The sequence below is a fragment of the Eumetopias jubatus genome, unplaced genomic scaffold (genome assembly GCF_037043125.1).
Source record: "Eumetopias jubatus isolate StellerSeaLion01/CBP00866 unplaced genomic scaffold, mEumJub1_p1.0 scaffold_9, whole genome shotgun sequence".
Lineage (NCBI taxonomy): Eukaryota > Metazoa > Chordata > Mammalia > Carnivora > Otariidae > Eumetopias > Eumetopias jubatus.
The window spans coordinates 26,873,127-26,900,944 of NW_028274815.1; the positions used below are offsets into that span (position 1 = coordinate 26,873,127).

Consider the following 27,818-nt stretch of genomic DNA (forward strand, 5'->3'; position numbering starts at 1 on the left):
GTGATTTTTGTCATTGTAACAACTATCCTCCATTCTAGTTCTCTCTTTTTTTCAGTGTTTTTTTTTTTTTCTTGTTCTTTTAGATACATTTGAGATGGTTTCTGAGGATGAAGATGGGAAATTGGGTTTTAAAGTAAATTACCACTACATGTCTCAGGTGAAAAATGCAAATGATGCAAATAGTGCTGCCCGCGCCCGCCGCCTTGCCCAGGAAGCCGTGACGCTGTCCACCTCACTGCCTCTTTCATCCTCTTCGAGTGTGTTCGTGCGCTGTGATGAGGAACGACTTGACATCATGAAGGTAGAAAAAACAACTATTTCTCTGTCTCTCTGGCTAATGTCGTTATTTAAATATTCATACAGAGCACTAGAAATAGCATGAATTTTAATAAATAAAAATTCTTTTGACCATTTTGGACATTAGCGAAATGAGTCCTTTTTTTAATGTTAGAGTATGTGTATGAGACTGCTTTTCAAAATACCTAGAAGAAAATACCAAAATGCCTTCCTTGAGTCAAGGTTGTTTGCAGCCGGTATTTTTAAGAGCTTAGTATCAAAGGATTTAATGCTGGTCAGTAGAAAAAAGTCGTTAAGATTTCTTCCTTGTCATCCAAGATGTTCCTTTTGTGTTTTATACTATCAGTCTTCAAAATTATTCTTTTTCTTTCCTTTTCTAGGAAATTCATGTATTTACAGAACCATAATATCTATGAATTAAGTAATGGTAGTACAGTAATAAATAACTGCACCTTTATGTTTAACACTATGGTGATCTGGCGTTAAGTTCTAAGCGATTGCTGCAGCAAGAAAATTAGAAAGATTGGACACCTGGCAGGGACGGGAATGGTGGCACACCTTTCTTTACATTTGTTATTTTATTCTGGGTTACATCTTCCTTATATACACATCTGTTAACTGTTGACACCTTGACTTGAAGACCTTTTTTGCTTGCTTGCTTTTTTATTTTGCTCTTTTGGATAATTTTTTCAGTAGAAATCTCATAGACTTTGCCTATTTGACCACACTCTTACCTGTTCCTTGTTACAAATAATAGCCAATTATAGAATGGTTGCCTTGGGAATATTGTATCACTAAATGGACCACATGAGTTCAGACTTGTGACTTTGTCTCTGCTAAACATTATGCTGGACCTAAATAAAAAATCCCAAGACGGAGCTCCCAGCCATATATCAGAGTTGTCACAGATTGAGACTCTAGTGCCACTTGCCTCCACACACAGCTATTCAGGACCAGAGGCTTTTCTGCTCATGCCTTGCACAGTTAGTCTCTGTTGATCAACTTAAACAAAATTCATTAAATAACTCTGATACTCACTGTTGGGTACTCTGCTATATTTTAGATTACCAGTAACCCTATGGGAAATACCTACTGTTCTCTCAAAACCTTTTTATCATAAGTTGTTACATGAGAACTTTTGTTAACTACTTGTCTCATTATCCCAGAGAAAAATTTTTAAAACTAAGTTACTTCTCAAAATGTTAACTTATCTGAAGATGTATTGCAGAAAATTACCCTCATACCTTTTGGATGTGATGATGAGTATACCTAAAATCTCAAATTGTTAAATACAATAGAAAATATGAAGAAAAGCTCTTAGAAAAATAGTAACTTAATATTAAAGGGTATTTGATGTTAAGGTAACCTCTCCTGCTGCCAATAAGGCATCTTTCTTTTAATAGCCCATTTTCACCAAAACTAAATAACTTTAATCCTAATCTAAAACCATTTCTAGTCATGTTGTTATTTTTAACTTTTAATCTCATTTTTAACACATTCTGGTAGAGATGTATGTAGGATGTAAGAAGGTTATCCTTATTTCATGTTGGATTGTGTTTTTCTAAATCGCGAGTAGTGTTAAGGAAGAGTAACATGGACTTTTATGTATTTGTACATGCATACTAGGTTCTGATAACTGGTCCAGCGGACACCCCTTATGCAAATGGCTGCTTTGAGTTTGATGTATATTTTCCTCAAGATTATCCCAGTTCACCCCCTCTTGTGAATCTAGAGACAACTGGTGGTCATAGCGTGCGATTCAATCCAAACCTTTATAATGATGGCAAGGTAATGTAATTTCGGCCTTTTGTTTCTAATGCCTAAGTATTATAACCAAAGATTCTTTGTAATTTAAGCAAAAATTTTCTTTTGGTTATCATCTTTCCGAGAGTTCCCTGGCTTTCTTCATGCTTCTCTTTCCTCTATGCAAAGATTAGCCTGAGGAATGAGAAGGAACCAAAAAGGACAGAAACACAACAGTGTTGAGAAGCACTTAGAGTCTTAAGTTACTGAGGGACTTACTCCACATAGTCCTTGGCCAGTTGAGACTGTCCTGAGCCAGAGGCCTGTCTTCGTCTCTTACCTTTCTTTACCTTCCGTATCTCCAGTGCCATTTACCTTTGCACAGGTGCCTCAGGATAGCAGAATGCCGAAAGCGTGGTCCTGTCACCTCCGTATTCCTTTGTTGCATATCATCACTTTTTCTTGCTTTCATAGCTATCCATGTTTTCCATGATACATGGAATTGTGAACTTACGTTTGCCATTTAACTTATGTTAAAGTGTTTTATATTTTTTAATAAATAGGAAGATGCATTCTGTCTGAAAAAGAAGTTGACTAAGAGGTATAAAAGCATTTCATATGACAGTAAACCTTTTAAAATTAGACTTAAAAGAAGAATCATCACCTTTCAAAGTAATTTTGGAGAGCTTGGTGGAATTTCAACAGTGAATTCCATGCTGGAAGTATTTCATGTTTAAAAATTACTAGATGATCAGAAGAAATTGATAGACTTCATAAGCAGACACTTTGATGATGAGAGGAGCAAATACTTGAAGTTGATCTGGTTTATTAAAGGTGGACTCAGTTTTCCCTTGGTTTTTGTCTTCATCATAAACTCAGATCATAAAACCGGAATTTGCTTTGTGAGTTTATTGCAGGAGATTTAGTGAGAGGTAGACCTTACTTGCTTTGGAAGAACAAAGAACGGATCTTTTATAACTGAGCAGAGAAGAGGATATAACAATGTTGACCTTACTGAAGAGAGACTAGAATCTGAAGAGTTTAAGTGTAAAATGTTAAAATTTATTTAAGAAATTACTTCCTTGAGACTTAATGGCATACGGGCTCCTGGGTGGCTCAGTCATTTAAGCGTCGGACTCTTGATTTCGGCTCATATCATGATCTCAGGGTCATGAGATCGAGCCCTGCATCGGGCTCCTTACTGGGTATGGAGCCTGCTTAAGATTCTCCCTCTCCCTCTCTCCCTCTCACCAAAGAAAAAGGTGGGGGGGAGAAGACTTAATGGTATAAGGAAGCAGGTAAGGGCCTGAGAGTTGAATATCCTGAATTATATAGTCTTTGCTATATTGTACACTGGTAACATTTAACCTAGAGATTCCAGATCTCTAGGTAGGGGTAAGAATACCTGCCATTGGTAGTCACGGGGATGCTCTGAAAATGAAATGTTTGACAGTACCTTAAGTAATGGTGTACAAAGCTGTTCAGGTACAAGTCTCTTAAAATTATTAATGAGGAGCGCCTGGGTGGCTCAGCCGTTAAGCATCTGCCTTCGGCTCAGGTCATGATCCCAGGGTCTTGGGATCGAGCCCGGTGTTGGGCTCCCTGCTCCGCGAGAAGCCTGCTTCTCCCTCTCCCACTCCCCCTGCTTGTGTTCCCTCTCTCACTGTGTCTCTCTCCGTCAAATAAATAAATAAAATCTTTAAAAAAAAATTATTGGGGCTCCTGGGTGGCTCAGTCGTTAAACATCTGCCTTCAGCTCAGGTCATGATCCCAGGGTCCTGGGATCGAGCCCCGCATCAGGCTCCCTGCTTGGCAGAAGTCTGCTTCTCCCTCTCCCACTCCCCCTGCTTATGTTTTCTCTCTCTGTGTCTCTCTCTGTCAAATAAATAAAAAAATAAAAAATTAATGAAATTATGTCCTAAATGAATTAGTATATTTTGCATATTGCTATCATACAACGATTACAGGAAGAGCAAGGAGATGGACTTCTCGCTTTATTTAGGACCACTTATTTGCCAAGTCTGTTGCCCATTATATGAAGTTGTTAGTACACAAGTATAGATAAAATGTCCCCAGTTCTGTTTTTCCCAGAATGACCTCTTAACCTCTGGCAGATAGTTTGAGTTCATTCTTGCTGTCTGAGTGAACAAGTATATGTGTTGTGAAGTTTGTTCTGAGGAACCCAGCAGATAGATCCTCAAGGCCCTTGCAGGGGGTCTTTGAGTCCTCCTTCTTCCAACTTCATGTTTATGTGAAGCTAGATTTTTCCATATACTTCCATCTGAACAATATATTGTAACAAATTGAATGTAGAGGCAAATAGGAAATCAAGATCTCTTCTATTAAACCATATCCATTTGGAAATTTACAAAATTTCGAGAGAGTTTTTTTTTTTTTTTTTTAAGATTTTTATTTATTTATTTGAGAGAGAGAGAACACAAGCAGGGGGAGAAGCAGACTCCCTGCTGAGCAGAGAGCCCGTTGCTGGCCTTGATCCCAGGACCATGAGATCATGACCTGAGCTGAAGGCAAACACTTAACCAACTGAGCTACCCAGGCGCCCTGAGAGAGATTTTTTTAATGTAAAATGGTACTACTTTTTCCCACTGAAATTTTTTTTTTAAAAGGTTTGGCAAAGGGGTGCCTGGGTGGCTCAGTTGTTAAATGTCTGCCTTTGGCTCAGGTCCTGATCTCAGGGTTCTGGGATCAAGCCCCACATCGGTTTCCCTGCTCAGCGGGAGGCCTGCTTCTCCCTCTCCAACTCTTCCGGCTGTGTTCCCTCTCTTACTGTCTCTGTCAAATAAATAAAATCTTAAAAAAAAAAAAGATTTGGCAAAGAGTTATTTTTCATTATGAAGGAATTGTAATGCCATACAGATTTGGATCACATCTGAAGATGCCAGTTTGTTCTAACAGACTGACCCTTAGTGTTTTGCTGGGGGACATAAAACTGAGATACTGTGACATGATAGCATTTCAGTTTTGCTTCTAGTTGCGGCAGTTTGCTTTTAAAAAGCACTCAATTCTGTTTATGCTTTCTTCCCTTCTTCCTCAGGTTTGTTTAAGCATCTTAAATACGTGGCATGGAAGACCAGAAGAGAAGTGGAATCCTCAGACCTCAAGCTTTTTGCAAGTAAACACATTTCTCTGAGTTTCACTTAGAAAATAAAGAACTATCTGTGTTTTTAAAAAAATTGGTTTTAGTGACCAAGAATAAACATAGTAAACCAAAAAAGCTATCCTAAATAGCTTATAGGTGAGCAGTTAGTACAGTGAGTCTTGTCTCATCTGGAGTTTAGAATCTTAAGTTAGGGCATAAGACAAAAGTTGCACTTTGCCAAAATTACCTTTAACAAAATTCCTAAGTTGCCCTTAAAGTACACTATGGTGCAAAAAGATAGCATAAGACATAATTTTCTCCCATCTCCCAGTCACAGGGCTTAAACTCATGTGAGTAGAATTATTAAACTACTAGTATTACATTTTCTTCCACATATAATACGGTTTTTCTCTAATCTCCTTAATAATGGGACTCATCTCAGGTTCAGAAGCACTGTCCTAGAATTCATAAAACTTGGGATTTGAAGTTCTTATTTTGCAGAGCATTTGACACACATATTTCATAGTCTTGAATTTTGGAAATTAATTTCCACATACCACTTGAGCACATAATATGTTGTATTATAGCCCATCAGATGCTTTTTGTTGATGCTTTACCTCCATAGTTAAGAATCCCAGCTAAGAGATGGACAGGTGGTAAGCATGTTAACAACATGAATTAACTTTTGTGGTTGTTTATTGAGGAAGCAGAAACAAATCATTACTGCTCATAATAGTTTAAACTCACATTTGAAGTTTAGTGTTTAAGAGAAACCATCATAAATTATCTCCAGCTAAGCCTATCCTGAAAAGATTCTTTTTCTACACTTTTATTTTGAATTAGGTGAAAGAAGATATGAAAAATAATTCCTTAGGATGTCACTTTTTTGGTTCTCTGGAAAGACTTTGCAGTATCCTCATGAATTAAGAAAATAGTACCAAGGGGCACCTGGGTGGCTCAGTTGGTTTAAGTGTCTCACTTCACCTCTGGTCATGATCCCAAGGTCCTGGGATTGAGCCCCATATCTGGCTCCCTGCTCAGCGGGGAGCCTGCTTCTCTCTCCCCCTCTGCCTGTTGTTTGCTGCTCCCCTTGCTTGTGCATGCTCTCTCTCTCTCTCTCTCTGTGGGTGTAATAAATAAAATCTTAAAAAAAAAGAAAATAGTACCAATAATTTTTCCCTTTTTGTTAATCTTGAGACCTTTAAGAAAAAATGTTACATGATTCATGCAAAGAACTATAAGAAAGTTACTAGAATATTCCTCCCAAGTACTACTTCATTTTAGAAGTGATTATTTCAATTCTAGTCCAAAAACCTTAAAATATTTTTTTACATGGGGACGCCTGGGTGGCTCAGTCGTGGGGCGTCTGCCTTCGGCCCAGGTCATGGTCCCGGAGTCCTGGGATCGAGCCCCGCATCGGGCTCCCCGTTCGGCGGGAAGCCTGCTTCTCCCTCTCCCACTCCCTCTGCTTGTGTTCCCTCTCTCGCTGTGTCTCTGTCAAATAAATAAATAAAAACTCTGAAAAAAAAAAATTTTTTTACATGTATGTTCCTCTTATCAACACAAACTAAGCTTATGACAAGTTTTACTACAAAAGGAAATTCAGAAATATCCTATTTTTCATAAAGTAAATTAGACTTAGCTGAGAATTGAATTTTTTGTTCAATTTATATAATTTAAAAAATAAATTTATAATTTTCAAAGTTTTTTATTTTAAAATTTAATTTGCTTTTAACTTTTATATTGCCTGTATACCTAATATATATCCAAAATCTTGTGAAATAAAGCAACTTATGCTCAGGGATTTAAATTTTACGAGTTTGGAAACTTAAGTACCCATACATAAAAATTTTCTATATGTTCCCTTTAGGGTTTTGTTGTTGCTTTTGTATACATAGTTCACAGAATGATGATTAACATATTAGATACATCATTTGTACCTTGTTCTGTTCACGTAACATTAGAGCATATCCATTTTTCCAAGTTATGTTTTTATAATTTCTAATTGCTATTAATAATCTTTTGAGTTCATATATTGTAATTGAACTGTTTCTCCATTATTGGCTTAACTATTTCACTTCTGATTTTTTTAGTTTTATAAATGATAACAGTTACTATATGACATTCTCTTTATTTTAGATAGTTTCCTAAGTCTAGGTTTTCAGATCTGGGACAAACTGACTTGGGCAGAACAAGAGGAGGCTCTCTTTTCTGTGGCGAAAGTGAATAGCCTTGTCCTCCTCCAGATCTTAGGGAGGAAAGCTCTCAGTCTTTCCCCATTGAGTGTCATGTGACCTGTGAGTTTTTCATAAATTCTCTTCATCAGGTTGAGGACATTCCTCTTTATTCCTGGCTTACTGAGTATTTTTATTACAAATAGATGTTGGATTTTATCAGATACTTTCTCTGCATCTGTTGAAATGATTACTATTTTTTAAATTTTATTAATACAACATATTATATTAATTTTGGGGTGTTAGACCAACCTTGCATTCCTGGGATAAATCCACTTGGTCTCTTGGTATATAATTCTTTTTATATATTACTGGATTCAGTTTGCTAGCATTTTATTTGAGGATTTTTGCATCTGTCCTAAGAAATAGTGGTCTCTTTGTGAGGTTCTTTTATTATATATTATACAAGAAAAAAATGCATGCAGGCAGGAAAACATTGCTCTTTGTGCTCTGTTAGAAACTTTCTTCAGGGGCAAACTAGGGAGGATCAGGGTAAATTACTTAATTTCTTCTTGGTTAGATTTTGGGAACCAACGTTGTTTTACCTTTTTATTTATCACATGTGCACAAAGAATAAAAGTACTTTTGCTAGATTGAAAATATACCACAAAAAGTTTCTGAAGGTTATATATAATTAAAAACAATTCCAAGATATTTTGGACAGTGGCAAGCTTTATTAGAATTGCTTGGTTTCTCTGTAGTGAAATTCTTAAAAGAGTAATGGTTATTTGTATAAAAATATCACATATGGTAGTCTTATGCCATAGGTCTCATATCCATCAGTAGCATAGTAATTGTCTTAACTGTTAGCACAATTTAAAATCAAAAGTCTTATTATTCATTAAAACTTTCATCAGAATTGTTACAGTAGCACCAAAGGGGCGCCTGGGTGGCTCAGTCGGTTAAGCGACTGCCTTTGGCTCAGGTCATGATCCCGGGGTCCTGGGATCGAGCCCCGCATCGGGCTCCCTGCTCAGCAGGAAGCCTGCTTCTCCCTCTCCCACTCCCTCTGCTTGTGTTCCCTGTCTCGCTGTCTCTCTCTCTCTCTGTCAATTAAATAAATAAAGTTAAAAAAAATTGTTACAGTAGCACCAAATTTTAGCATTGCTATAACTAGTTTTTAATGTTTCTATAATGTACTTAAAATACCTATTATAATGCCTTGTGAATAGTTTCATCCAGTTGCATGTTAATAAAGACGTCATATGCAAGAGGAGTTAAACATAATATATGGTTCATGTAATCAACCATTTATAATAGATATTACCATTGGGGCACCTGGGTGGCTCAGTCAGTTAAGCATCTGACTTCAGCTCAGGTCTTAATCCCAGGGTCCTGGGATCAAGCCCCATGTCTCAGCAGGGAGTCTGCTTATACCTCTGCCTCTCCTCCTCCCCCGCTTGTGCTCTCTCTGTCTCTCTCTCAAATATATAAATAGAATTGTTATATATATATATATGAGAAACCATTTTTTTCTTTTTTTTTAAAGATTTTATTTATTTGAGAGCGAGAACAAGCAAGATAGTGAGCATGAGTGGTGGGGCGGGGAGCAGAGGAAGAGGAAGAAGCGGACTCCGCACTGAGCAGGGAGCCCTCCCCGCTGAGCAGGGAGCCAGATGTTGGGCTTAGTCCCAGGACCCTGAGATCATGTCCTGAGCTGAAGGTAGACGCTTAACTGAGCCACCCAGATGCCCCTGAAACAATTTTTCTTAAAATGGAAAGTTCTGGAAATCATCCACTGTTTACAGTCCTACTCAATAGCAGCATAATTTTCCAGAGGCAGGTACTTACCATTTTAAAAGGCTAAAAGCATTTTACTAATGAAGAGTGTTTCCCTCACACCAAAGACGTTATTATTTCTTCTGATAGAGTTTCTTGTTGCAAGTTAGTATTTCGGATTACATACTCTGTACTTTCCTATGTTTGAAATATCCATAGTAAAATTTTAGATACAACATGAAAATACAGGAAATCAAAAGTTAATAATTCCTAAGGGATGTGGGGTAGAAGGAGGAATATGGCAAATTAGTGGATAGTCTAAAGATAAGATAAGAATGAGTCACAAGAATGGATAGTGGTAGGAATAAAGTGACCAAATGAATATATAAGATTGTAGGAGACTTGATTGCTAACTAGTTGAGTGGCCTGGTAGAAGACCACCCATCAGCTTTAAAATTTTTGTTTACACACAGATAGTGAAAGGAAGCTGTTACATGGTTCTTGATTTGGTCAGTTCCAAACAAATTACAATGAAAACTTCTTGCACTTTTGTGGATACTAATATAAAACTGAAGAGGAGAGGGACTGTAAATTCAGCTTATGAATAAAAGTCTGTAACTCTTGACTTTGTTAAAGTATCAAAGGATTGACTAGGAATCAGGGAACCTGTATTACAGAATGAAAATATATTGTTTATTATTAACTTCAGTATAACTGTATATATGTTAATATACTATGCTATGTAATGGATGTTTTTCTGTTATTCATTGTCAGCTCATATTCTAAGAAAACACTTTAGCCAGATGTAGCTATGATAAACATCATATTTTGGTTTGATCCAGGTAGCTCTTTTAAGTTCTGTTGATCAAAATGGAACTCATGATGGGGCACCTGGGTGGCTCGGTTGGTTAAGCAGCTGCCTTCGGCTCAGGTCATGGGATCGAGCCCCATGTCAGGCTCTCTGCTCAGCGGGAAGCCTGCTTCTCCCTCTCCCACTCCCCCTGCTTGTGTTCCCTCTCTCGCTGTCTCTCTCTGTCATATAAATAAATCTTTAAAAAAAAAAATGGAACTCATGCTGACTGCTTTTCTGCAGGCAGGCCCATGTTACATAAGTAAAAAGACTATTTTCAGAGTAGAAATGATTTTGTTTTGCATTTTACTGTTTTGTGGATGTCTGCTGTTATTTTTACTCCAAGAAAGAATAGCCACTGTGGATAAATTAAACTTAATGAGCACTACTGCTTAATTCCCAACTAAAGTTTATTTAATTCTCACAGCCATTCTTTAAGTAGTTGTTATCTTCATTTTACAGATGACCAAAAAATAGGTTCTGAAGGGATAAGTTATTCTGCTTACTGTGGTCTCTGACTTATATATTTTACATTGTTCTCAGAGCTAGATAATTTTTGATATTGAAAATCAGTTCCTTTTAAAAAAGAAATCTTTTCCTTCCAAGGATTTCTTAACTTACTTTTTTTTATGCCCAGTTTTATGCCTACAGTAAAAAGTGTGCTGTGAATAAAATAAGTAAGTCAGATAATCCACGTCTCCAGAAAATTCCATAAAATGAATGTTATGACTCCTACATAGCTGAGTTCACTGAAGAAAAATAAAGTAGCATTTGTATACTTCCAAAGTGGTGTATGTTTGTTTGGTTTTTCTTAAGATTTTACTTATTTATTTGACAGAGCACACAAGTAGGCAGAGTGGCAGGCAGAGGGAGAGGGAGAAGCAGGCTCCCCGCTGAGCAGGGAGTCCGATGTGGGGCTCGATCACAGGACCCTGAGAACACGACCTGAACCAAAGGCAGCTGTTTAACCTACTGAGCCACCCAGGTGCTCCCCAAAGTGGTGTATGTTTTAAAAAGCAGGGGAACCTGAGTGGAGCAGTTGATTTAAACGTCTGAATCTTGGTTTTGGCTCAGTTCGTGATCTCAGGGTTGTGAGATCAAGCCCCACGTCCGGCTCCACGCTCAGCGCAGAGTATGTTTGAGATTCTCTCTCTCTCTCCCTTTCCCTTTGCCCCTCGACACTTGTGCTCTCTCTCTCTCTCTAAAAGAAATAAATAAATCTTGGGGCACCTGGGTGGCTCAGTCAGTTAAGCGGCTGCCTTCGGCTCCAGTCATGATCCTGGGGTCCTGGGATCAAGCCCCACGTCAGTCTCCCTGCTCCGCAGGGAGCCTGCTTCTCCCTCTCCCTCTGCCTGCCACTCTGCCTACTTGTACTCTCTCTCTCTTTCTGTCAAATAAATAAATAAAATCTTAAAAATAAATAAATAAATAAATCTTTTTTAAAAAGGCAAATACAAGATGCCTTTAAAAAGTATTTATTTTCCTTGGAGTAAAAAATAAAGATTGCGTCTTGGCTCGTTTTTCCTACAAGTGAGTATTATTAAGAGTGCATGGTTACCATTATGCTCTTTGAGAGTCAGGACAGTTAGAGCACAATAATGTTTAAATTGGTGTGGGATGTTTATAAACAAATGTTTTTATAGCAGTTTCAGGAAATATCTTTAGTTCTATTTTTTTCAAGGATTCAAGAATATAAAATATAAGATACAAATATATGAGTCTATTGTACCTTTTTTTTAAAAGATTTTTTGTATTTATTTTTGCAAGGAAAAGCGAGAGCACGAGTGAGGTGGAGGGTGGGGAGAGGGCAGAGGGAGAAGCAGGCTCCCCACTGAGCAGGGAGCCTGATACGGGACTTGTTCCCAGAACCCTGGGATCATGACCTGGGCCAAAGGCAGACATTTAACTGACTGAGACACCCAGGTGCCCCACTTCTGTACCTATTTTAATTTTGCTTTTAATAATACAGTATTTCAGGGCGCCTGGGTGGCTCAGTCGTTAAGCATCTGCCTTCAGCTCAGGTTATGATCCCAGGGTCCTGGGGTTGAGCCCTACATTGGGCTCCCTGTTTGGCGGGAAGCCGGCTTCTCCCTCTCCCACTCCCCCTGCTTGTGTTCCCTCTCTCGCTGTCTCTCTCTCTCTGTCAAATAAATAAATAAAATCTTAAAAACATAATAATAATACAGTATTTCAGTGTCCTAATGATTAACATCAATTTTATGGTGATAAAAATACGTGGAAGCACATATTAAAAGATACCAGTTTACTGGTAATAAAAATGTCCCATTATAACTTGTCTTTATTTCTTTGTTCCTCAGGTGTTGGTGTCTGTTCAGTCCCTTATATTAGTAGCTGAGCCTTATTTTAATGAACCAGGATATGAACGGTCTAGAGGCACTCCCAGTGGCACACAGAGTTCTCGAGAATATGATGGAAACATTAGACAAGCAACGGTTAAGTGGGCAATGCTAGAACAAATCAGAAACCCTTCACCGTGCTTTAAAGAGGTATGTTCAATAAAATTAATGAAATACTTTATTAAAGGCATTACAGAATATTGTTTATTAGTATTGTACCTGCCTTTATATTAAATAGTCTGTGGTATACTAAACTTAATTATACTTTTAATCATAAAAGATGAGTAATAATATAATAGAGGTGAATTTTAAAACCACCTACTTCCTACAAGGCATCTGACTATATTTTGGGACAATTTTTTAATTTCTTATTTTTAACAGTTACTATTTTACTAGCAAACTGTGTTTTTAAAGTAGTTCTCATAAAAATATTATTTTTTATTAGAGGTCAAGCAAGGTACTTTCTAAAAGTTGTCTTACGAATAGAAACTTTGCCCTTATACTAATATCTGTGTGTGAATATTGAAGAGAAGACATTTTCTTTCCTTTAGGAAAAAGTTGGACTTAGTAAGTTTCTGAAACCTGTCTTGATATTCACAAGTGCTTTTATTTCACCCCCTGAAAAGTGACTCTCCTTGTGGTTAGTTGTCTCTCCATAGTCTTCCTAAAATATGATTGTATTCTTTTGTTTGTTTGTTTTTAAAGATTTTCTTTATTTGTCAGAGGTAGAGAGAGAAAGAGAGAGAGCACAAGCAGGGGGAGCATCAGAGGGAGAAGCAGGCTCCCCACTGAGCAGGGAGCCCGACACGGGGCTCGATCCCAGGACCCTGGGATCATGACCTGAGCCAAAGGCAGACGCTTAACCTACTGAGCCACCCATGCATGCCAGTATGGTTCTGTTCTTCAGCTGTGATATCAAACTACTTTATCACATCTTACTTTACTATATTGTAAAACATATTTCTTTTTAAAAAGTGCTTCTCTTCATCATCACTTTCTTAAATTGTGCTAGAAACTCAACATTTTAAAGGAAAAATTGGCATATTTACCTGCCAGCAAATTGATTTTTTTTTTTTTTTTAAGATTTTATTTGACAGAGACACAGTGAGAGAGGGAACACAGGCAGGGGGAGTGGGAGAGGGAGAAGCAGGCTTCCCATGGAGCAGGGAGCCCGATATGGGGCTCGATCCCAGGACCCTGGGATCACGACCCGAGCCGAAGGCAGACGCTTAACAACTGAGCCACCCAGGCGCCCCCAGCAAATCGATCTTTAACCTAACTAAGCAGTTATGTGTGGCTGCTGGGTAGCATCATACCTGAAGCCCTTCTTATCATCAAATAGCAATGATGAATATACTTTGAAAGGATGTAGAAAGAACATTTCTCCTTTCATTTTTATTATTACTAAATGAATTTATACTTTGAATGATAAAGTTGGGTGTTTTATTTTTGCAAAGGCTTGCATTTTACCTTGGAAGGCCGTGGGAATTCACTTTTCCTAATATTACTGGCAATACAAACATATGTCTTTGTGCTCTGAAACATATTCTATCCTTTTTCTAGTTTGGCTTACTTTTTTTTTTTTTTAAGATTTTATTCATTTATTTGTCAGAGCACACAAGCAGGGGGAGTGGCAGGCAGAGGGAGAAACGGGCTCCTCACCCAGCAATGTGGGACTCGATCCCAGGACCCTGGGATCATGACCTGAGCTGAAGGCAGATGCTTTTTTTTTTTTTTAAGATTTTATTTATTTATTTGAGAGAGAGAGAATGAGAGATAGAGAGCACGAGAGGGAAGAGGGTCAGAGGGAGAAGCAGACTCCCTGCCAAGCAGGGAGCCCGATGCGGGACTCGATCCTGGGACTCCAGGATCATGACCCGAGCCGAAGGCAGTCGCTTAACCAACTGAGCCACCCAGGCGCCCCTGAAGGCAGATGCTTAACCAACTGAGCCACCTAGGCGTCCCAAGCTTGGGTTACTTATATTAAGTAATTCATTTTACACCCATATTGAATGTGAACTGTTATTAGGCACTGCACTAAGGTACTCAGAACTCAAGGATAAATGAAGCTCAGTTCCTGCCCTTGAAAAACGTATATTCCTCCTCTTGTATCATGAATTTCTTCAGTGCCCTTAAGACTCAGTGAATCCAGATACAGAAACTACTTTACAAGTCCACTAGATTGTACAAAAGTCATCTTAACACTAAAACTGAACTCTTGGTTCTTCCTTACTTCCCTCCCTCTCTCAGTAAAAGCGCTATCATCTAAGCCCCAAACCTGTACCACCTGTGACTTGATTCTTTTTCTGACATAACACATTCAGTCTAATGACAAATCTTGTTGGGCTCCACCCTTCAAAACATAATGAAAATATGGCGGTTAAAACCATCTTGGCCATTACCAGCCTATTTCAAGGCACTGTCACCTACCCCTTGCTTGAATATTTGAGGTAGTTTCCTCACCAGTCTTCCTGCTTCCACTCCTGTCCTTCTGCAGAGATTACCACACATAATCTCATCATCTCCATTGACTTCCCGTTATATGAAGAAGAAAACCCAAAGTCCTTACCATGGCCTGCAAAGCCCCACATTGTCTGGCCCCTTTCTTACTCTTCAGCCTATCTAGGAATTTAAAGGCTTTTGGTACCAAATGTTAGGATGTGCAGCAACTGAAACTCTGATGCACTTCTGATGGGAATATAAATCAGTATAGCCGCTTTGGAAAACTCTTTAGCAGAGTCTGATCAGCTGAATATATGCTGAGTGACCAGCAGTTCTACTACTTGGTATGTGCTTCCTAGAAATTGGGTATAGAGAATGTTCTTAACATTATTCGTAACTGTCAAAAACTGGAAACAGTTCACTTGTCTATCAAAAGAATGAATAGACAAATTATGGAATATTCATAAAATGGAATACAGCAGCATGAATGAACTGCTATGTACGTTAATGTGGACAAATATCATAAATACAATTTAAGAAGCCAAGCATAAACAAGTACATTTCATGATTCCTTTTATAAAAAGTTCAGAAATGAGTAAAACTAACATGCTTAAAGAAGTCAGGATAGGGGGCGCCTGGGTGGCTCAGTCGTTAAGTGTCTGCCTTCGGCTCAGGTCATGATCCCAGGGTCCTGGGATCAAGCCCCGCATCCAGCTGCCCGCTCAGCAGGAGCCTGCTTCTCCCTCTCCCACTCCCCCTGCTTGTGTTCCCTCTCTCGCTGTGTCTCTCTCTGTCAAATAAATAAAGTCTTAAAAAAAAAAAAAGTCAGGATAGGGGCACCTGGGTAACTCATTCAGTTAAGTGTCTAACTCTTGATTTCAGCTCAGGTCATGAGATTGAGCCCTGCCAGGGTCCACACTCAGCTGGGAGTCTGCCTGTGACTCTCCTTCTCCCTCTGCCCCTCCCCACCATGTGCGTGCACTCACATGTGCTCGCGTGTTCTAACTCAAATCTTTTTTTTAAAAAAGGATGTCAGGATAGTGTATACCTGTGGATAAGGATTAATGGCGGGAGGGTAGCACAAAGGGGACTTCTGGCATGCCTGATAATATGCTTTCTCATCTGAGTAGAGATCACATTGGTATGCACTGCGGAAAAATGCATCCAATTGTACATGTGATTTGTGTACTTTTCTGTATATGTTAAACTTCACTTTTAAAATGTATTGAAATAAGTGTGTAAGTATTTATACTCACTTGATGTATAATTTGTTGGTTCACACATCAAAATATTTTTCTGGAAGAAAAACTTAACACAAGGAACTCAGAGTGGGAGGGGGTGACTTTCACAGAAAGCAAATAAGTATAATTTGAAACAATCTTTCTCATCCTTTAGATCCTGGCTCACATTAAAGGGGGCACCCCTTGTCCATGAATGCTTTCCTGATTTTCCCAATTAGATGTGACTCTTTGAATTCCCTGTGGGTTTTTTTGTTTGTTTTTTCTTTATTTTATTTCATTTCACTTTACTTCCAGTATAGTTAACATACAATGTTACTAGTTTCAGGTGTATAATATAGTGATCCAACAATGGCATACGTTTTGTTTTTTAAGTACCTTTTTCTGGTGCAGTCACCTGTCTGGTTCTGTGGTTGTCATGGTTATTCATGTCAGGCTGTGTCTTACTTTTGTGTCCGTGTAGGCATCAAATACAATAATTGTTAAATGTAATAGGATCTTGGGGTGCCTGGGTGGCCCAGTCGTTAGGCGTCTGCCTTCAGCTCAGGTCATGATCCCGGGGTCCTGGGATCGAGCCCCGCATCAGGCTCCCTGCTTCATGGGAAGCCTGCTTCTCCCCCTCCCACTCCCCCTGCTTGTGTTCCCTCTCTCGCTGTGTCTCTCTCTCTCACATAAATAAATAAAATCTTAAAAAAAAAATCTCTTAAATGTAATGGGATCTTACTGGTGTTTTACATCCATTCCCACGTTTTCCTAATAATACCTTGTAGGTATTACTGCCTTTTCTTTAGGGGAGATAAGCTCATTGGAATATAGTGGCTGACCCAGAATACAGAATACTGTTTTTGTTTGTTTTTTCCATATTCTTCTAAAAATCATTTATTTAATGCATGGACTTAAAAGACATTACTTTCTATAATTATCAAGAGTACCTGTTTAAAACGTGGGGTTTCTTAATTTGTTTTTGTTTTTTTATATAATTTTTTTTTATTGTGTTATGTTAGTCTGGTCCATATATACAATGGAATATCACTCAGCCATCAGAAAGGATGAATACCCAACTTTTACATCAACATGGATGGGACTGGAGGAGATGATGCTAAGTGAAATAAGTCAAGCAGAGAAAGTCAATTATATGGTTTCACTTATTTGTGGAACATAAGGAACAGCATGGAGGACATTAGGAGAAGGAAGGGAAAAATGCAGAATAGTAGTTTGGGTTTTTGGGTTTTGTGTTGTTTTTTTTAAAGATTTTATTTATTTATTTGAGAGAGAGAGAGAGAGAGAGAAACAGCATGAGAGGGAGGAAGGTCAGAGGGAGAAGCAGGCTCCCCGCTGAGCAGGGAGCCCGATGCGGGACTCGATCCCGGGACTCCAGGATCATGACCTGAGCCGAAGGCAGTTGCTTAACCAACTGAGCCACCCAGGCGCCCCAGGGTTTTTTTTTTTTTTTTTAAGATTTTATTTATTTAGTGATGCCTGGGTGGCTCATTTGGTTGGGCGTCTGCCTTTGGCTCAGGTCATGATCCCAGAGTCCCGGGATCGAGTCCTGAATTGGGCTCATTGCTCAGCAGGGAGCCTGCTTCTTCCTCTGCCTGCCACTCATCCCGTTTGTGCCCTCAATCTCTGTCTCTCTCTCACAGATGAATGGGTAAAATCTTTAAAAAAAAAAAGATTTTATTCGTTTGGGAAAGAGAGTGAGCATGAGCCAGGGGGAGGGGCAGAGGGAGAGGGAGAAGCAGGCTCCCCGCTGAGCAGGGAGCCCAATGCGGGGCTCCATCCCAGGACCCTGGGACCATGACCTGAGCCGAAGGCAGACGCTTAACGACTGAGCCACCCAGGCGCCCCCAGAATAGTATTTTTTAATTGATATAATATTTCCAAATTGATCTATTTTCTAACTTAAATATGTCAGAAGTAGGCTCCTACTGCTTACACAGGAAGGAAGAAATTCTAATTTTTCAAAGAATTTTTTTAATTGCATATAAAAACCACAGTTATTACAAGGAAGGTTACCTTTGGGGCACCTGGGTGGCTCTTGGTTTCGATCTCAGAGTTGTGAGTTGGAGCCCCACACGGGGTTTCGCGCTGGGCATGGAGCCTGCTTAAGACTCTCTCTGCCCCCCTCCCTCTGCCCCTCCCGCCACTCCACACACAAGAATGCCAGCTTGCATATGTGCTCGCTCACTCTCAAACAAACAAGGAAAGGTAACTTTATAAAATACAATCTTAACTATAAATTAACCAGAAGATAAAATTAAGAAAGTAGTAATAGTGCCTATTTTTAGGGCTCTGTTCTGATTTCTGTATCAATATCTTTGACATTTAAAATGTCTTTAGTTATTTAGGTATTTATAGAGTTCTCTCTTAAAGGTTGAAAATTTGCCGGTTTTTCTGTTGTCATTACCCTCCTAATTATTTTCTCCTGGTTATTTATTTACAGTGCTCACCTTGTGAATGTATTACATTATATTTGTCTTTTTTTCTCTCTGATAGGATTAACTATTTGAATGTCTGGTTGCTATTGGGCATTATTTTCTGCTGTAGAGCTGGGCATTTCAACACTTGTCATCTGATGTCATTAGCCTGATTCTTCCCTGTTAATGTAAAATTCACTAAACTGAGTTTTGTGGAGACAAAAACGTTGCAATTGTCTTTTAAATTTCATTTCTTTGTAAATTCTGACCTGAACACCTTTTGTTCTCTTGGTTGTTTTATTCTTAAGGTTATACACAAACACTTTTACTTGAAAAGAGTTGAGATCATGGCCCAGTGTGAGGAGTGGATTGCGGACATCCAGCAGTATAGCAGTGATAAGCGGGTAGGCAGAACTATGTCTCACCATGCCGCAGCTCTCAAGGTGAGTAAGCCTTACTAACAGGAGCCCTGCTGGCGGCTTCAAAAGAAGAGTTGTATAGTCATTTACAGAGCCGTAGTTACCAGATGGTAAAGGAATCAGAAGGAGTCAAAGAAACATTTAAGTTCAGAGGCTTAAGTTGCTACCCAAAAATCTGTAGAAAACGTACATTAATTTTTGACAATGAGTTGACACTTCCTGAAAAGGATGTTGACAACAACATGTGCTCTGTGAAAGACTTTTTTTATTCTTTTCCCTTTTCTCTTTTGCAGTTTATTTTTCATTCTACCCAAGGTCCCCATGCCCAGTTCTCCACACCAGTGACCCTGGCTCCCCTCTCTGCTCCCTCATCTCTCCCCTCCAGGCCTTTACTCTCATTTTCACCTGCTCTTGCTAGCTCAGTGCCATTCATCTGCAGCTTAAATTTAACTTTATGGAAACCTGCCTTGACTTAGATCACTTCAGTTTAAGCTTCTATAATACCCTCTTGTGTTAAAACACACAAGAGTCAGACGTTTAACTGATTGAGCCACCCAGGCACCCTGTATTTTTCATTTAAATCATTTTTCTCTGTCTTAAAATCTTCTGATAGTATTTAACTCCTCCTTCATCTAGTATACTTGGTCAATACTAGGTCTTATCAGTGCTGCCTTCAGGGGGATGCTGCCTCCCCTCTCCCCATTATTTCTTTTCAGTTCCCACAGCTAAGTCTGTTTGACCAGCTTCCTTGGACTTAGTTCTCCCCTTCTGCTTCTTTCTGTAGTCCATAACCAAATCGATCTTCCCCAAACCTGTGTTTAGATAGCTCTTTCTTTTAAATAAAACCTTAGTGATGAAAGTCCACCCTTCTTTGGCTTTGTTATGTCAGTTGGTGTCTTGCTTATATCTCAAATTCTTTTACTCTGTTATTTTCTGTGTCACTCAGGCCTGGAAATCTCTATCCATGAATCAGCCCAAATTTCTGTCATCCCAGCTATACCTTAGCTGCTGAGTGCTACTTGAGAAACGTATGCAGCTACTTAGCTTAATAATCCCACAGTAAAGACATAAGATCCCTTATAATTGTCAAATTTTTCTTTCTTCTTCCCTAATGTTTTCTCCTGTTGTCCACAGTGGAAGGGAAATTGGAGCTAGAGAAATTATGAGTTACCAGCGTGTTAATATATTTTGCAACCTTACAAATGGCTACAAGTCTGTACTTGTTATTATCTTGTTTATAAGTCTTAGACCTCCAACCCAAATTTAGTCTCTGTGAAGTGAGAGGTTATATCTTCCTTATTCTACTCATTGCTTTTATATTTTCAGTGTTGAACATAGTGCCTCGTACATAAAAGTTGTTCTGTAAACATTGGTTAGTTAATTTTCAAAGCCCTGGTATGATACTTGAGGTCATCTCTCTCCCAATAGAAAATTAGAAACCAAAAATTAATATTTATAGACAACTATTCCCTCTCTGTTAATATCTCTACATCTTTCTCTAAATGGTAGAATACAAAATTATATAATCTCTCTGGTTCTTCTTTTTCACTTGCTTAAATTAGAAAAAAAATTTCGGGGGGCATCCAGGGGGCTTAGTCGGTTAAGCGTCTGACTCTTGATCTCAGCTCAGGTCTTGATCTCAGGGTCATGAGTTTGAGCCCTGTGTTGGGCTGCACACTGGGCATGGAGCCTACTTACGAAAAAAAAAATAGGATGATAAAATTGTAACTGAGGCTTGCTGGAGTGGAGGGGGGTGGGAGGGATGGGGTGGCTGGGTGATGGAGATGGGGAGGGTTAGTACTATGGTGAGTGCTGTGAATTGTGTAAGACTGATGAATCACAGACCTGTCCCCCTGAAACAAATAATACATTATATGTCAAAAAAATTTAAAATAAATAAAATTGTTTCTAAGGCTTTTTCTGAGCATTATGTGAGACTATTAGTGTAAAACATTTTGTAGATGTTCTACACAAGACCTGGTACCTGCTGAATACTTGTTTGTATTCAGTAAAGTAATGGTGGGTTTATTTTCATTTATGGACTTTCTGTGAAAAATATTTAGCCAGAGGGATGCCTGGGTGGCTCAGTCAGTTAAGCATCTGCCTTGGGCTCAGGTCATGATCCCAGCTTCCTGGGATCAAGTCCCTCATCAGGCTCCTTGCTCAGTAGGGAGTCTGCTTCTCCCTCTGCCTGTTCTACCTGCTCTGCCTGCCGCTCCCACTGCTTCTGCTCGCATGTGTGAGCTCTCTCTAATTAATTAATTAAAAAATCAATCTTAAAAAATATTTAGCCAGAGACAAGATGCATTATAAGTCAAGATGTTACTGTCTGTAATTTCAAAGTGTATCTACCATACGTGAATGGTTTCTTACAAATCATCAGTAACGCTGTCTCTCTTACCGGGTAGGCGGCATGGGTAGGAGCTGTGCGCATGCTACTCAGGGCTTTTCAGCAACAGTTATTTTGAGGTTAGAGGTTTTTGCCCATTTTGTTCACTGCTTCTTATAGTAGCTAACAGAAGGAAGGTGCTCAATAAATATTTGTAGGCCTAATGCTTTGGGTTTTGTTTTGAACTCAGTTCCTCCCTCAAATGATGTTATGTTAGAATATCAGGGTTAGTAATTCTTATATCGCTTATTTTCCCCTCTATAGCGTCACACTGCTCAGCTCCGGGAAGAGCTGCTAAAACTTCCCTGTCCCGAAGGCTTGGACCCCGATGCTGATGATGCCTCAGAGATGTGCACTGCCACAGCAGGTGCTGAGGAGACTCTAATGCATGATCAGGTCAAACCCAGCAGCAGTAAAGAACTCCCCAGTGACTTCAAATTATGAGCTGCATTGACATGGACTTCATAGACACAAAGGCTTTGAAGCACAAGCCAAATATGTCAATATTTGTATGTAAGAAACTAATTATGTAATAGTTATTGAAACTGAAACTATACTATGCCCTTAAGGAGATCCAGTTTAATTCAAGGTGATCTTTTCTTTACCTGTACAAGAGTGTAAACTTTTTTGTGCTTTTATTTTTCAATTGTGAGAACCACTGATTGGTATGTTCAACAAATTTGTGTATACAAAGAAATGGATAAATCACTGATATATAAGGGAAACTACCTTAGGAAAGAATGTTTACTGAATGTTTATTTTATTTTTTTTTTTTACTGTAGAGTGAGGGGTTGTTAACAAAGAATATATATTGGTCATTCTTACAACTACTATTTAAAGTCAGCAACTTTTCACTGAATTTGATAGATTTTATGTTTGGCCATATCTTCATGCTCATCTTTGATTTCTGAAGACCTCCTACATACACTTAAATAAAAGTTAAATGGACATACTCCCTCTTTTTTGATTTACTGGTACATTTTTTTAAATGATAAATATGCCATAAAATGCATTATAGCTGGAGACTTGCACTTGTATGGATGAATTTATTACATTCAACGTATTTAATTTTATGCCTTCTAATTCTAAGATGCAGAAAAAATAAATGCACATGATTTTATTCTATGCCAACATTTGGGCCTGTGAATGTATCCGTTATTTGAATTTAAGTATATGAGAAGGAATGGTCAATTTGAAAAGTCACTCTAAACTGATTTTTTTCCTAAAGGGCTCCTTTTTTCCTGGACTCTGGTTTTATTACTAAAGTCACATGTATGTATTAAAACATTGAGGCTCTGTAGAGCAGAGAGGATACCTCTCTGGTGCTGTTACAGTACATTCTGTACCTGCCATACAGGCTCATTTTCATGCAAATTCTTCTTAGAGCCAAATAAATAAAGACTTAGGTGTATTAGTATGTCTTGTTTCTAAAACAGTTTGCCATGGTGTGAAATGCTATTTCTACAAAGAATTGGACACTTTCAAGACCTAAGCATCGGAAAGGAAAGGATATTTTTTCAAAGACCAATTGTCACAAAGGAAAAGCTAAGGTGATTTTTGACAGTATATAAAATGAAGTGGTGTGTGGAAACCTCGAATCTGGAGGTGACCAGAAGGAGAAGCTGTGTTCTGAACAGTGAGCTGCTCTCTGGAGAAAAAGGGGACTAGGCAGTATGATACTGTCTGATGTACAAGACATAGTGCTCCCTAAGCACGGATGAAGGAGGGGAAATGAAAAGTTGTAACACACACTGTTAGGTGTGGTGGGTGGTAAGCTACATACACCAAGAATGAATGACAAAATGGAGTCAGTTTATGAAAAAGAAGAGTCAATCAAATGTCACTCACACACATGCTAGCTAAAATCTAGGTTTAAAATAATCAGCAGTAAAAGGATAGTCATCAGTCCTCTAGGCTTTTCGTTTTTTTCCTGTCAGGTCCTGTCAGGGATGGATGATGAAAGCTACTGTATCAGGTGTATTTGCTTCCAATTTAGGATTTAATTTTATTTTTTTTAAGATTTTTATTTATTTGTGAGAGCGAGAGTGCGCATGCAGGAGTGGGGGTGGGGGGCAGAGGGAGAGGGAGAAGGAGACTCCTCACTGAGCAGGAGCCTGATGCGGGGCTCGATCCCGGGACCTGGAGATCACGACCTGAGCCGAAGGCAGACGCTTAACCAACTGAGTCACCCAGGTGCCCCAGGATTTTATTTTTAATCACTGAAATAAGGTTGGGTCATTTTCTCCAATTCACACCACTAGTCTTCAGAAAGCTTTATGAGAGGAAAGTAACAATACCAGTACTCTAAGGTCCAATTCATGTTTTTAATAAACCAAGACCTAGGGGTGCCTAGGGGCTCAGTTGGTTAAGTATTGGCTCAGCTCATGATCCCCAGGTCCATGATCCCCCACATCAGGCTCCCTGCTCAGCGGAGAGCCTGCTTCTCCCTCTCCCACTCTCCCTGCTTGTGTTCCCTCTCTCTCTCTGTCAAATAAATAAAAATCTTTTTTAAAAAAATTTTTATTGTTATGTTAATCACCATACATTACATCATTAGTTTTTGATGTAGTGTAACATGATTCATTGTTTGTGCATAACACCCAGTGCTCCACGCAGACTGTGCCCTCTTTAATACCCATCACCAGGCTAACCCGTCCCCCCACCCCCCTCCCCTCTAGAACCCTCAGTTTGTTTTTCAGAGTCCATCGTCTCTCATGGTTCGTCTCCCCCTCCTATTTACCCCCCTTCATTCTTCCCCTCCTGCTATCTTTTTTTTTCTTAACATATATTGCATTATTTGTTTCAGAAGTATAGATCTGTGATTCAACAGCCTTGCACAATTCACAGCGCTCACCATAGCACATACCCTCCCCAATGTCTATCACTCAGCCACCCCATCCCTCCCACCGCCCCCCACTCCAGCAACACTCAGTTTGTTTCCTGGGATGAAGAATTCCTCATATCAGTGAGGTCATATGATACATGTCTTTCTCTGACTTACTTCACTCAGCATAACACCCTCCAGTTCCATCCACATCGTTGCAATAAATAAAATCTTAAAAAAAAACCAAAAACCCCAAGACCTAAAAGTCTAAATTTAAGACTGATTAACATGGTTCCGTCTAGGATCCTGACTTTGAGCACTCACTTTGGTAGTAGGTACAGGTTCCTGCACTTGAGGGTTGAATGACAGACATGGAAACATTATGTTGGTACAATTGAGAAGTTTCTGATAGTTTACAGGGTACTATTGGGAACACAAAAGAGGAACACTTAGGCAAAATATTAATGGGCGTTGAGATGATGTGGTCGAGAAAGGCTTCCTCAAGGGAGATAGCCTGAGTCTTGAAGGACGAGGATAAAGAAGTTAGGCAGGGGCGCCTGGGTGGCTCAGTTGGTTGTGTCCAACTCTTGATTTCACTTCAGGTCATGATCTCAGGGTCATGAAATCAAGGCCTGTGTGGGGCTCCATGCTCAGCACAGATTCCGCTTGAGATTCTCTCTCTCCCCCTCTCTCTGCCCCTCACCCCGCTCATGCTCTCTCTCAAAAATAAAGAAATTTCTCTCTCTTTTTTTTAAAGATTTTATTTATTCATTTGACAGAGAGAGACACAGTGAGAGAGGGAACACAAGCAGGGGGAGTGGGAGAGGGAGAAGCAGGCTTCCCGCCGAGCAGGGAGCCCAACGTGGGACTCCATCCCAGGACCCTGGGACGACGACCCGAGCCGAAGGCAGACAGACAGTCAACAACTGAGCCACCCAGGCGCCCAAAAATAAATCTCAAAAAAAAAAAAGCCAGCAGAAAAGTTATTACTGACACAGGAGAACGAGGGGAAAACTCAGTAGTACATTGGATTGTAAGAGAAAGTAGAAGGGGTGCCTGGGTGGCTGTCGTTAAGTGTCTGCCTTCAGCTCGGGTCATGGTCCCAGGGTCCTGGGATCGAGCCCCGTGTCAGGCTCCCTGCTGAGCGGGAAGCCTGCTTCTCCCTCTCCCACTCCCCCTGCTTGTGTTCCCTCTCATGCTGTGTCTCTCTCTGTAAAATAAATAAAATCTTAAAAAAAAAAAGTAATGTATGATAGTCAAATGAAATGTAGGCTGTAATGTTAGAGAGGTTGGAGGGCTTGGATCATGGAAGACAAAAGGTTCCAAGATAGAAACAGACATGCGCCCACTGGGTCAACCGAGACACGGGTACAAATCCGGTTGCAGACCTTGAGGGGAGCTAGATAGGCAGCTGGAGCAGGCAGCCGGGGTAGCAGAGGACTGGCGCTTGGAGCCCGGCCCAAACTGCTGCACGGATTCCTCCGTCTTGTGCAAGGTGGTCAGAGCATGGCAGGGCTTTGGGTTCATCTAGATTTATAATACTGTAAAGTTTAAAAGAAATTTTTTTTAAGATTTATTTATTTTGGAGAGGGAGCGTGAGCTGTATTTTTTTTTTAAAGATTTTATTTATTTATTAGAGAGAGAGAATGAGAGATAGCACGAGAGGGAAGAGGGTCAGAGGGAGAAGCAGACTCCCCGCTGAGCAGGAAGCCCGATGCGGGACTCGATCCCTGGACTCCAGGATCATGACCTGAGCTGAAGGCAGTTGCTTAACCAACTGAGCCACCCAGGCGCCCGAGCTGTATTTTTGTTTCCTAATAGGGCCAGCACAGGGAGCTGGCTGTGGGCGCATTCCTGGAAGCCATGCCTACGCTGCAATGGTTAGCAATACCTTAGTTATCTGTAGAAACGACTGTGAACTACATAAATCTCACTGTACCAAAATCAAATCCCCAACTCCCCAGATCCCCCAAATTACCACAGCCACTCTAATGCCATGTGACTGGAGAAGTGTGTCTGAGTGGAAGGCAGGGTAGACTTAACTGACTTAAAAATATCTTACTTTAAAAAAAAGTTTTATTAGGATATATTTCCCATACCATACAATGTACCCATTTAAGTGTACAATTCAATGGTTTTAGTGTATTCACAGATATGTGTAACCATCACCACCACCAGTTTTTTTTAAAGACTTGATTTATTTGAGAGAGCACGAGCTGGGGGAGGGGCAGGGGGAGAATCTCCAGCAGACTCCCCACTGAGTGCAGAGCCTGACTTGGGGCTCCCTCCCACCACCCTGAGATCACAACCTGAGCTGAAATCAAGAGTCAGATGCTTAACTAACTGAGCCTCCCAGGTGCCCATCACCGCCAATTTTAGGACATTTTCCTCTAGAAGAAAATCTGTGTCTTTTAACTTTATCTTTCAACCTCTCTTCCCCCCCCCCACCCCCGCCTGCCCAAGGCCATCAATCTACTTTCTGTGACTTTAGCAAATGTTACATAGTCTTATGATCAAGTGGCTACATTGTTAGAACCTTTCCCAGCCTTGGGAGGGGCCATGAACCTTAAGATTCATTAACCTCTACCTTTATTTTTCGGGAATCCATACGTTCAGTTCCCTGCTATTCGCAGAGTTGATTGGATCTAGTAGAATGTGTGTGTGTGTGTGTGTGTGTGTGTGTGTGTGTGTGTGTGTGTGTGTTCTGTGAAAACTGGGGGGAAAACTCATTTGGAAAATCAGGTAAAGCTGAGTAAAACGAGAGAAACTCAAGGAGGATAAGATTCAAACGGTTACGAAGACTTTGAGACTCTTGGAGTTGGGATTTTTTTTTTTAAGATTTTATTTATCTATTCATGAGAGACAGAGAGAGAGAGGCAGAGGGAGAAGCAGGCTCCCAAGGAGCAGGGAGCCCGATGCGGGACTCGATCCCAGGACCCTGGGATCATGACCTGAGCTGAAGGCAGACGCTTAACCATCTGAGCCACCCAGGCGCCCTTTTTTTTTTTTTTTTTAAGGCCTCATTTTTCCCAAGTAAAAAAGCTCACTATTGTCTGTTTGGTGTTTTGTCTCCCAATTTTTTTAGAATGTCTTTTAAATATATAATTGATTCTTTCTGTCAAAAGCTTCCCATAGTGTCCATTGTTAGTCTAAGTAAAACAGGGTTTGTTTGGGGTTTTTTTTCTTTCTTTTTAATTTTAATTTTTCCATTTACCAAGGGAAAACTCAAGAGTTAGGATTGTGGTGTGACTTTATATAAGAGGCAGAAGTTCTTCCAGGAAGCAGTTTAGACTTCGACATAGTCAAACTTTAACACACCAAGAAGGGGGCTGGTGAGGTTAACAGTATGTGTGCTTCGTAACCATATCTCAAATTTTCCAACTGAGTGGAGTACTACTAGTCTTAGACTGTATGACCAATGACCCAATAATCATTGACGTTAGACTTTAGCTTAAACAAAATGACCTTCTTTCATAGACTGATAGGCAGGGAGGGATTGCTTCCATGAAGGTTGTACAGGGAATCCACGTGAAGTTTGATCCATGGTTTTGTCTTGAACCCGTCATCCGTTTAACAACCTCATGGCCAGCTTGGATTGGAGTGGAGACTTACTGGGTATGTTTTCACACATTCCCTATGGAATACTCCCTTAGACATCCTGCAGAAAAGGACAATTCAGGATAAAGCAAAAATACACGAAGCAAGACTTCATACCTATAGACCAACATTGGCAAAAGCAGAGCAAACAGCAGGAAAAGCAGGGTGGTAGGTGGTGTCCGGGGTGACCCC

General features: G+C 39.8%; 1 protein-coding gene across 7 annotated transcripts in view; it reads left to right on the forward strand.

Annotated features, from left to right (window-relative positions):
* BIRC6 (baculoviral IAP repeat containing 6) overlaps window positions 1-22,638 on the forward strand; it is a 231,373-nt gene extending 208,735 nt beyond the window's left edge. For all 7 annotated transcript variants that reach the window (XM_028117286.2, XM_028117287.2, XM_028117288.2 and 4 more), the window contains 6 exons: window positions 84-301; window positions 1,924-2,085; window positions 5,096-5,173; window positions 12,262-12,450; window positions 18,706-18,840; window positions 21,470-22,638. In XM_028117286.2, the coding sequence (XP_027973087.2) occupies window positions 84-301; window positions 1,924-2,085; window positions 5,096-5,173; window positions 12,262-12,450; window positions 18,706-18,840; window positions 21,470-21,649 (962 nt within the window). In that variant the 3' untranslated portion in view covers window positions 21,650-22,638. The remainder of the gene's footprint in view (window positions 1-83; window positions 302-1,923; window positions 2,086-5,095; window positions 5,174-12,261; window positions 12,451-18,705; window positions 18,841-21,469) is intronic.
* Window positions 22,639-27,818: the final 5,180 nt, after the last annotated feature.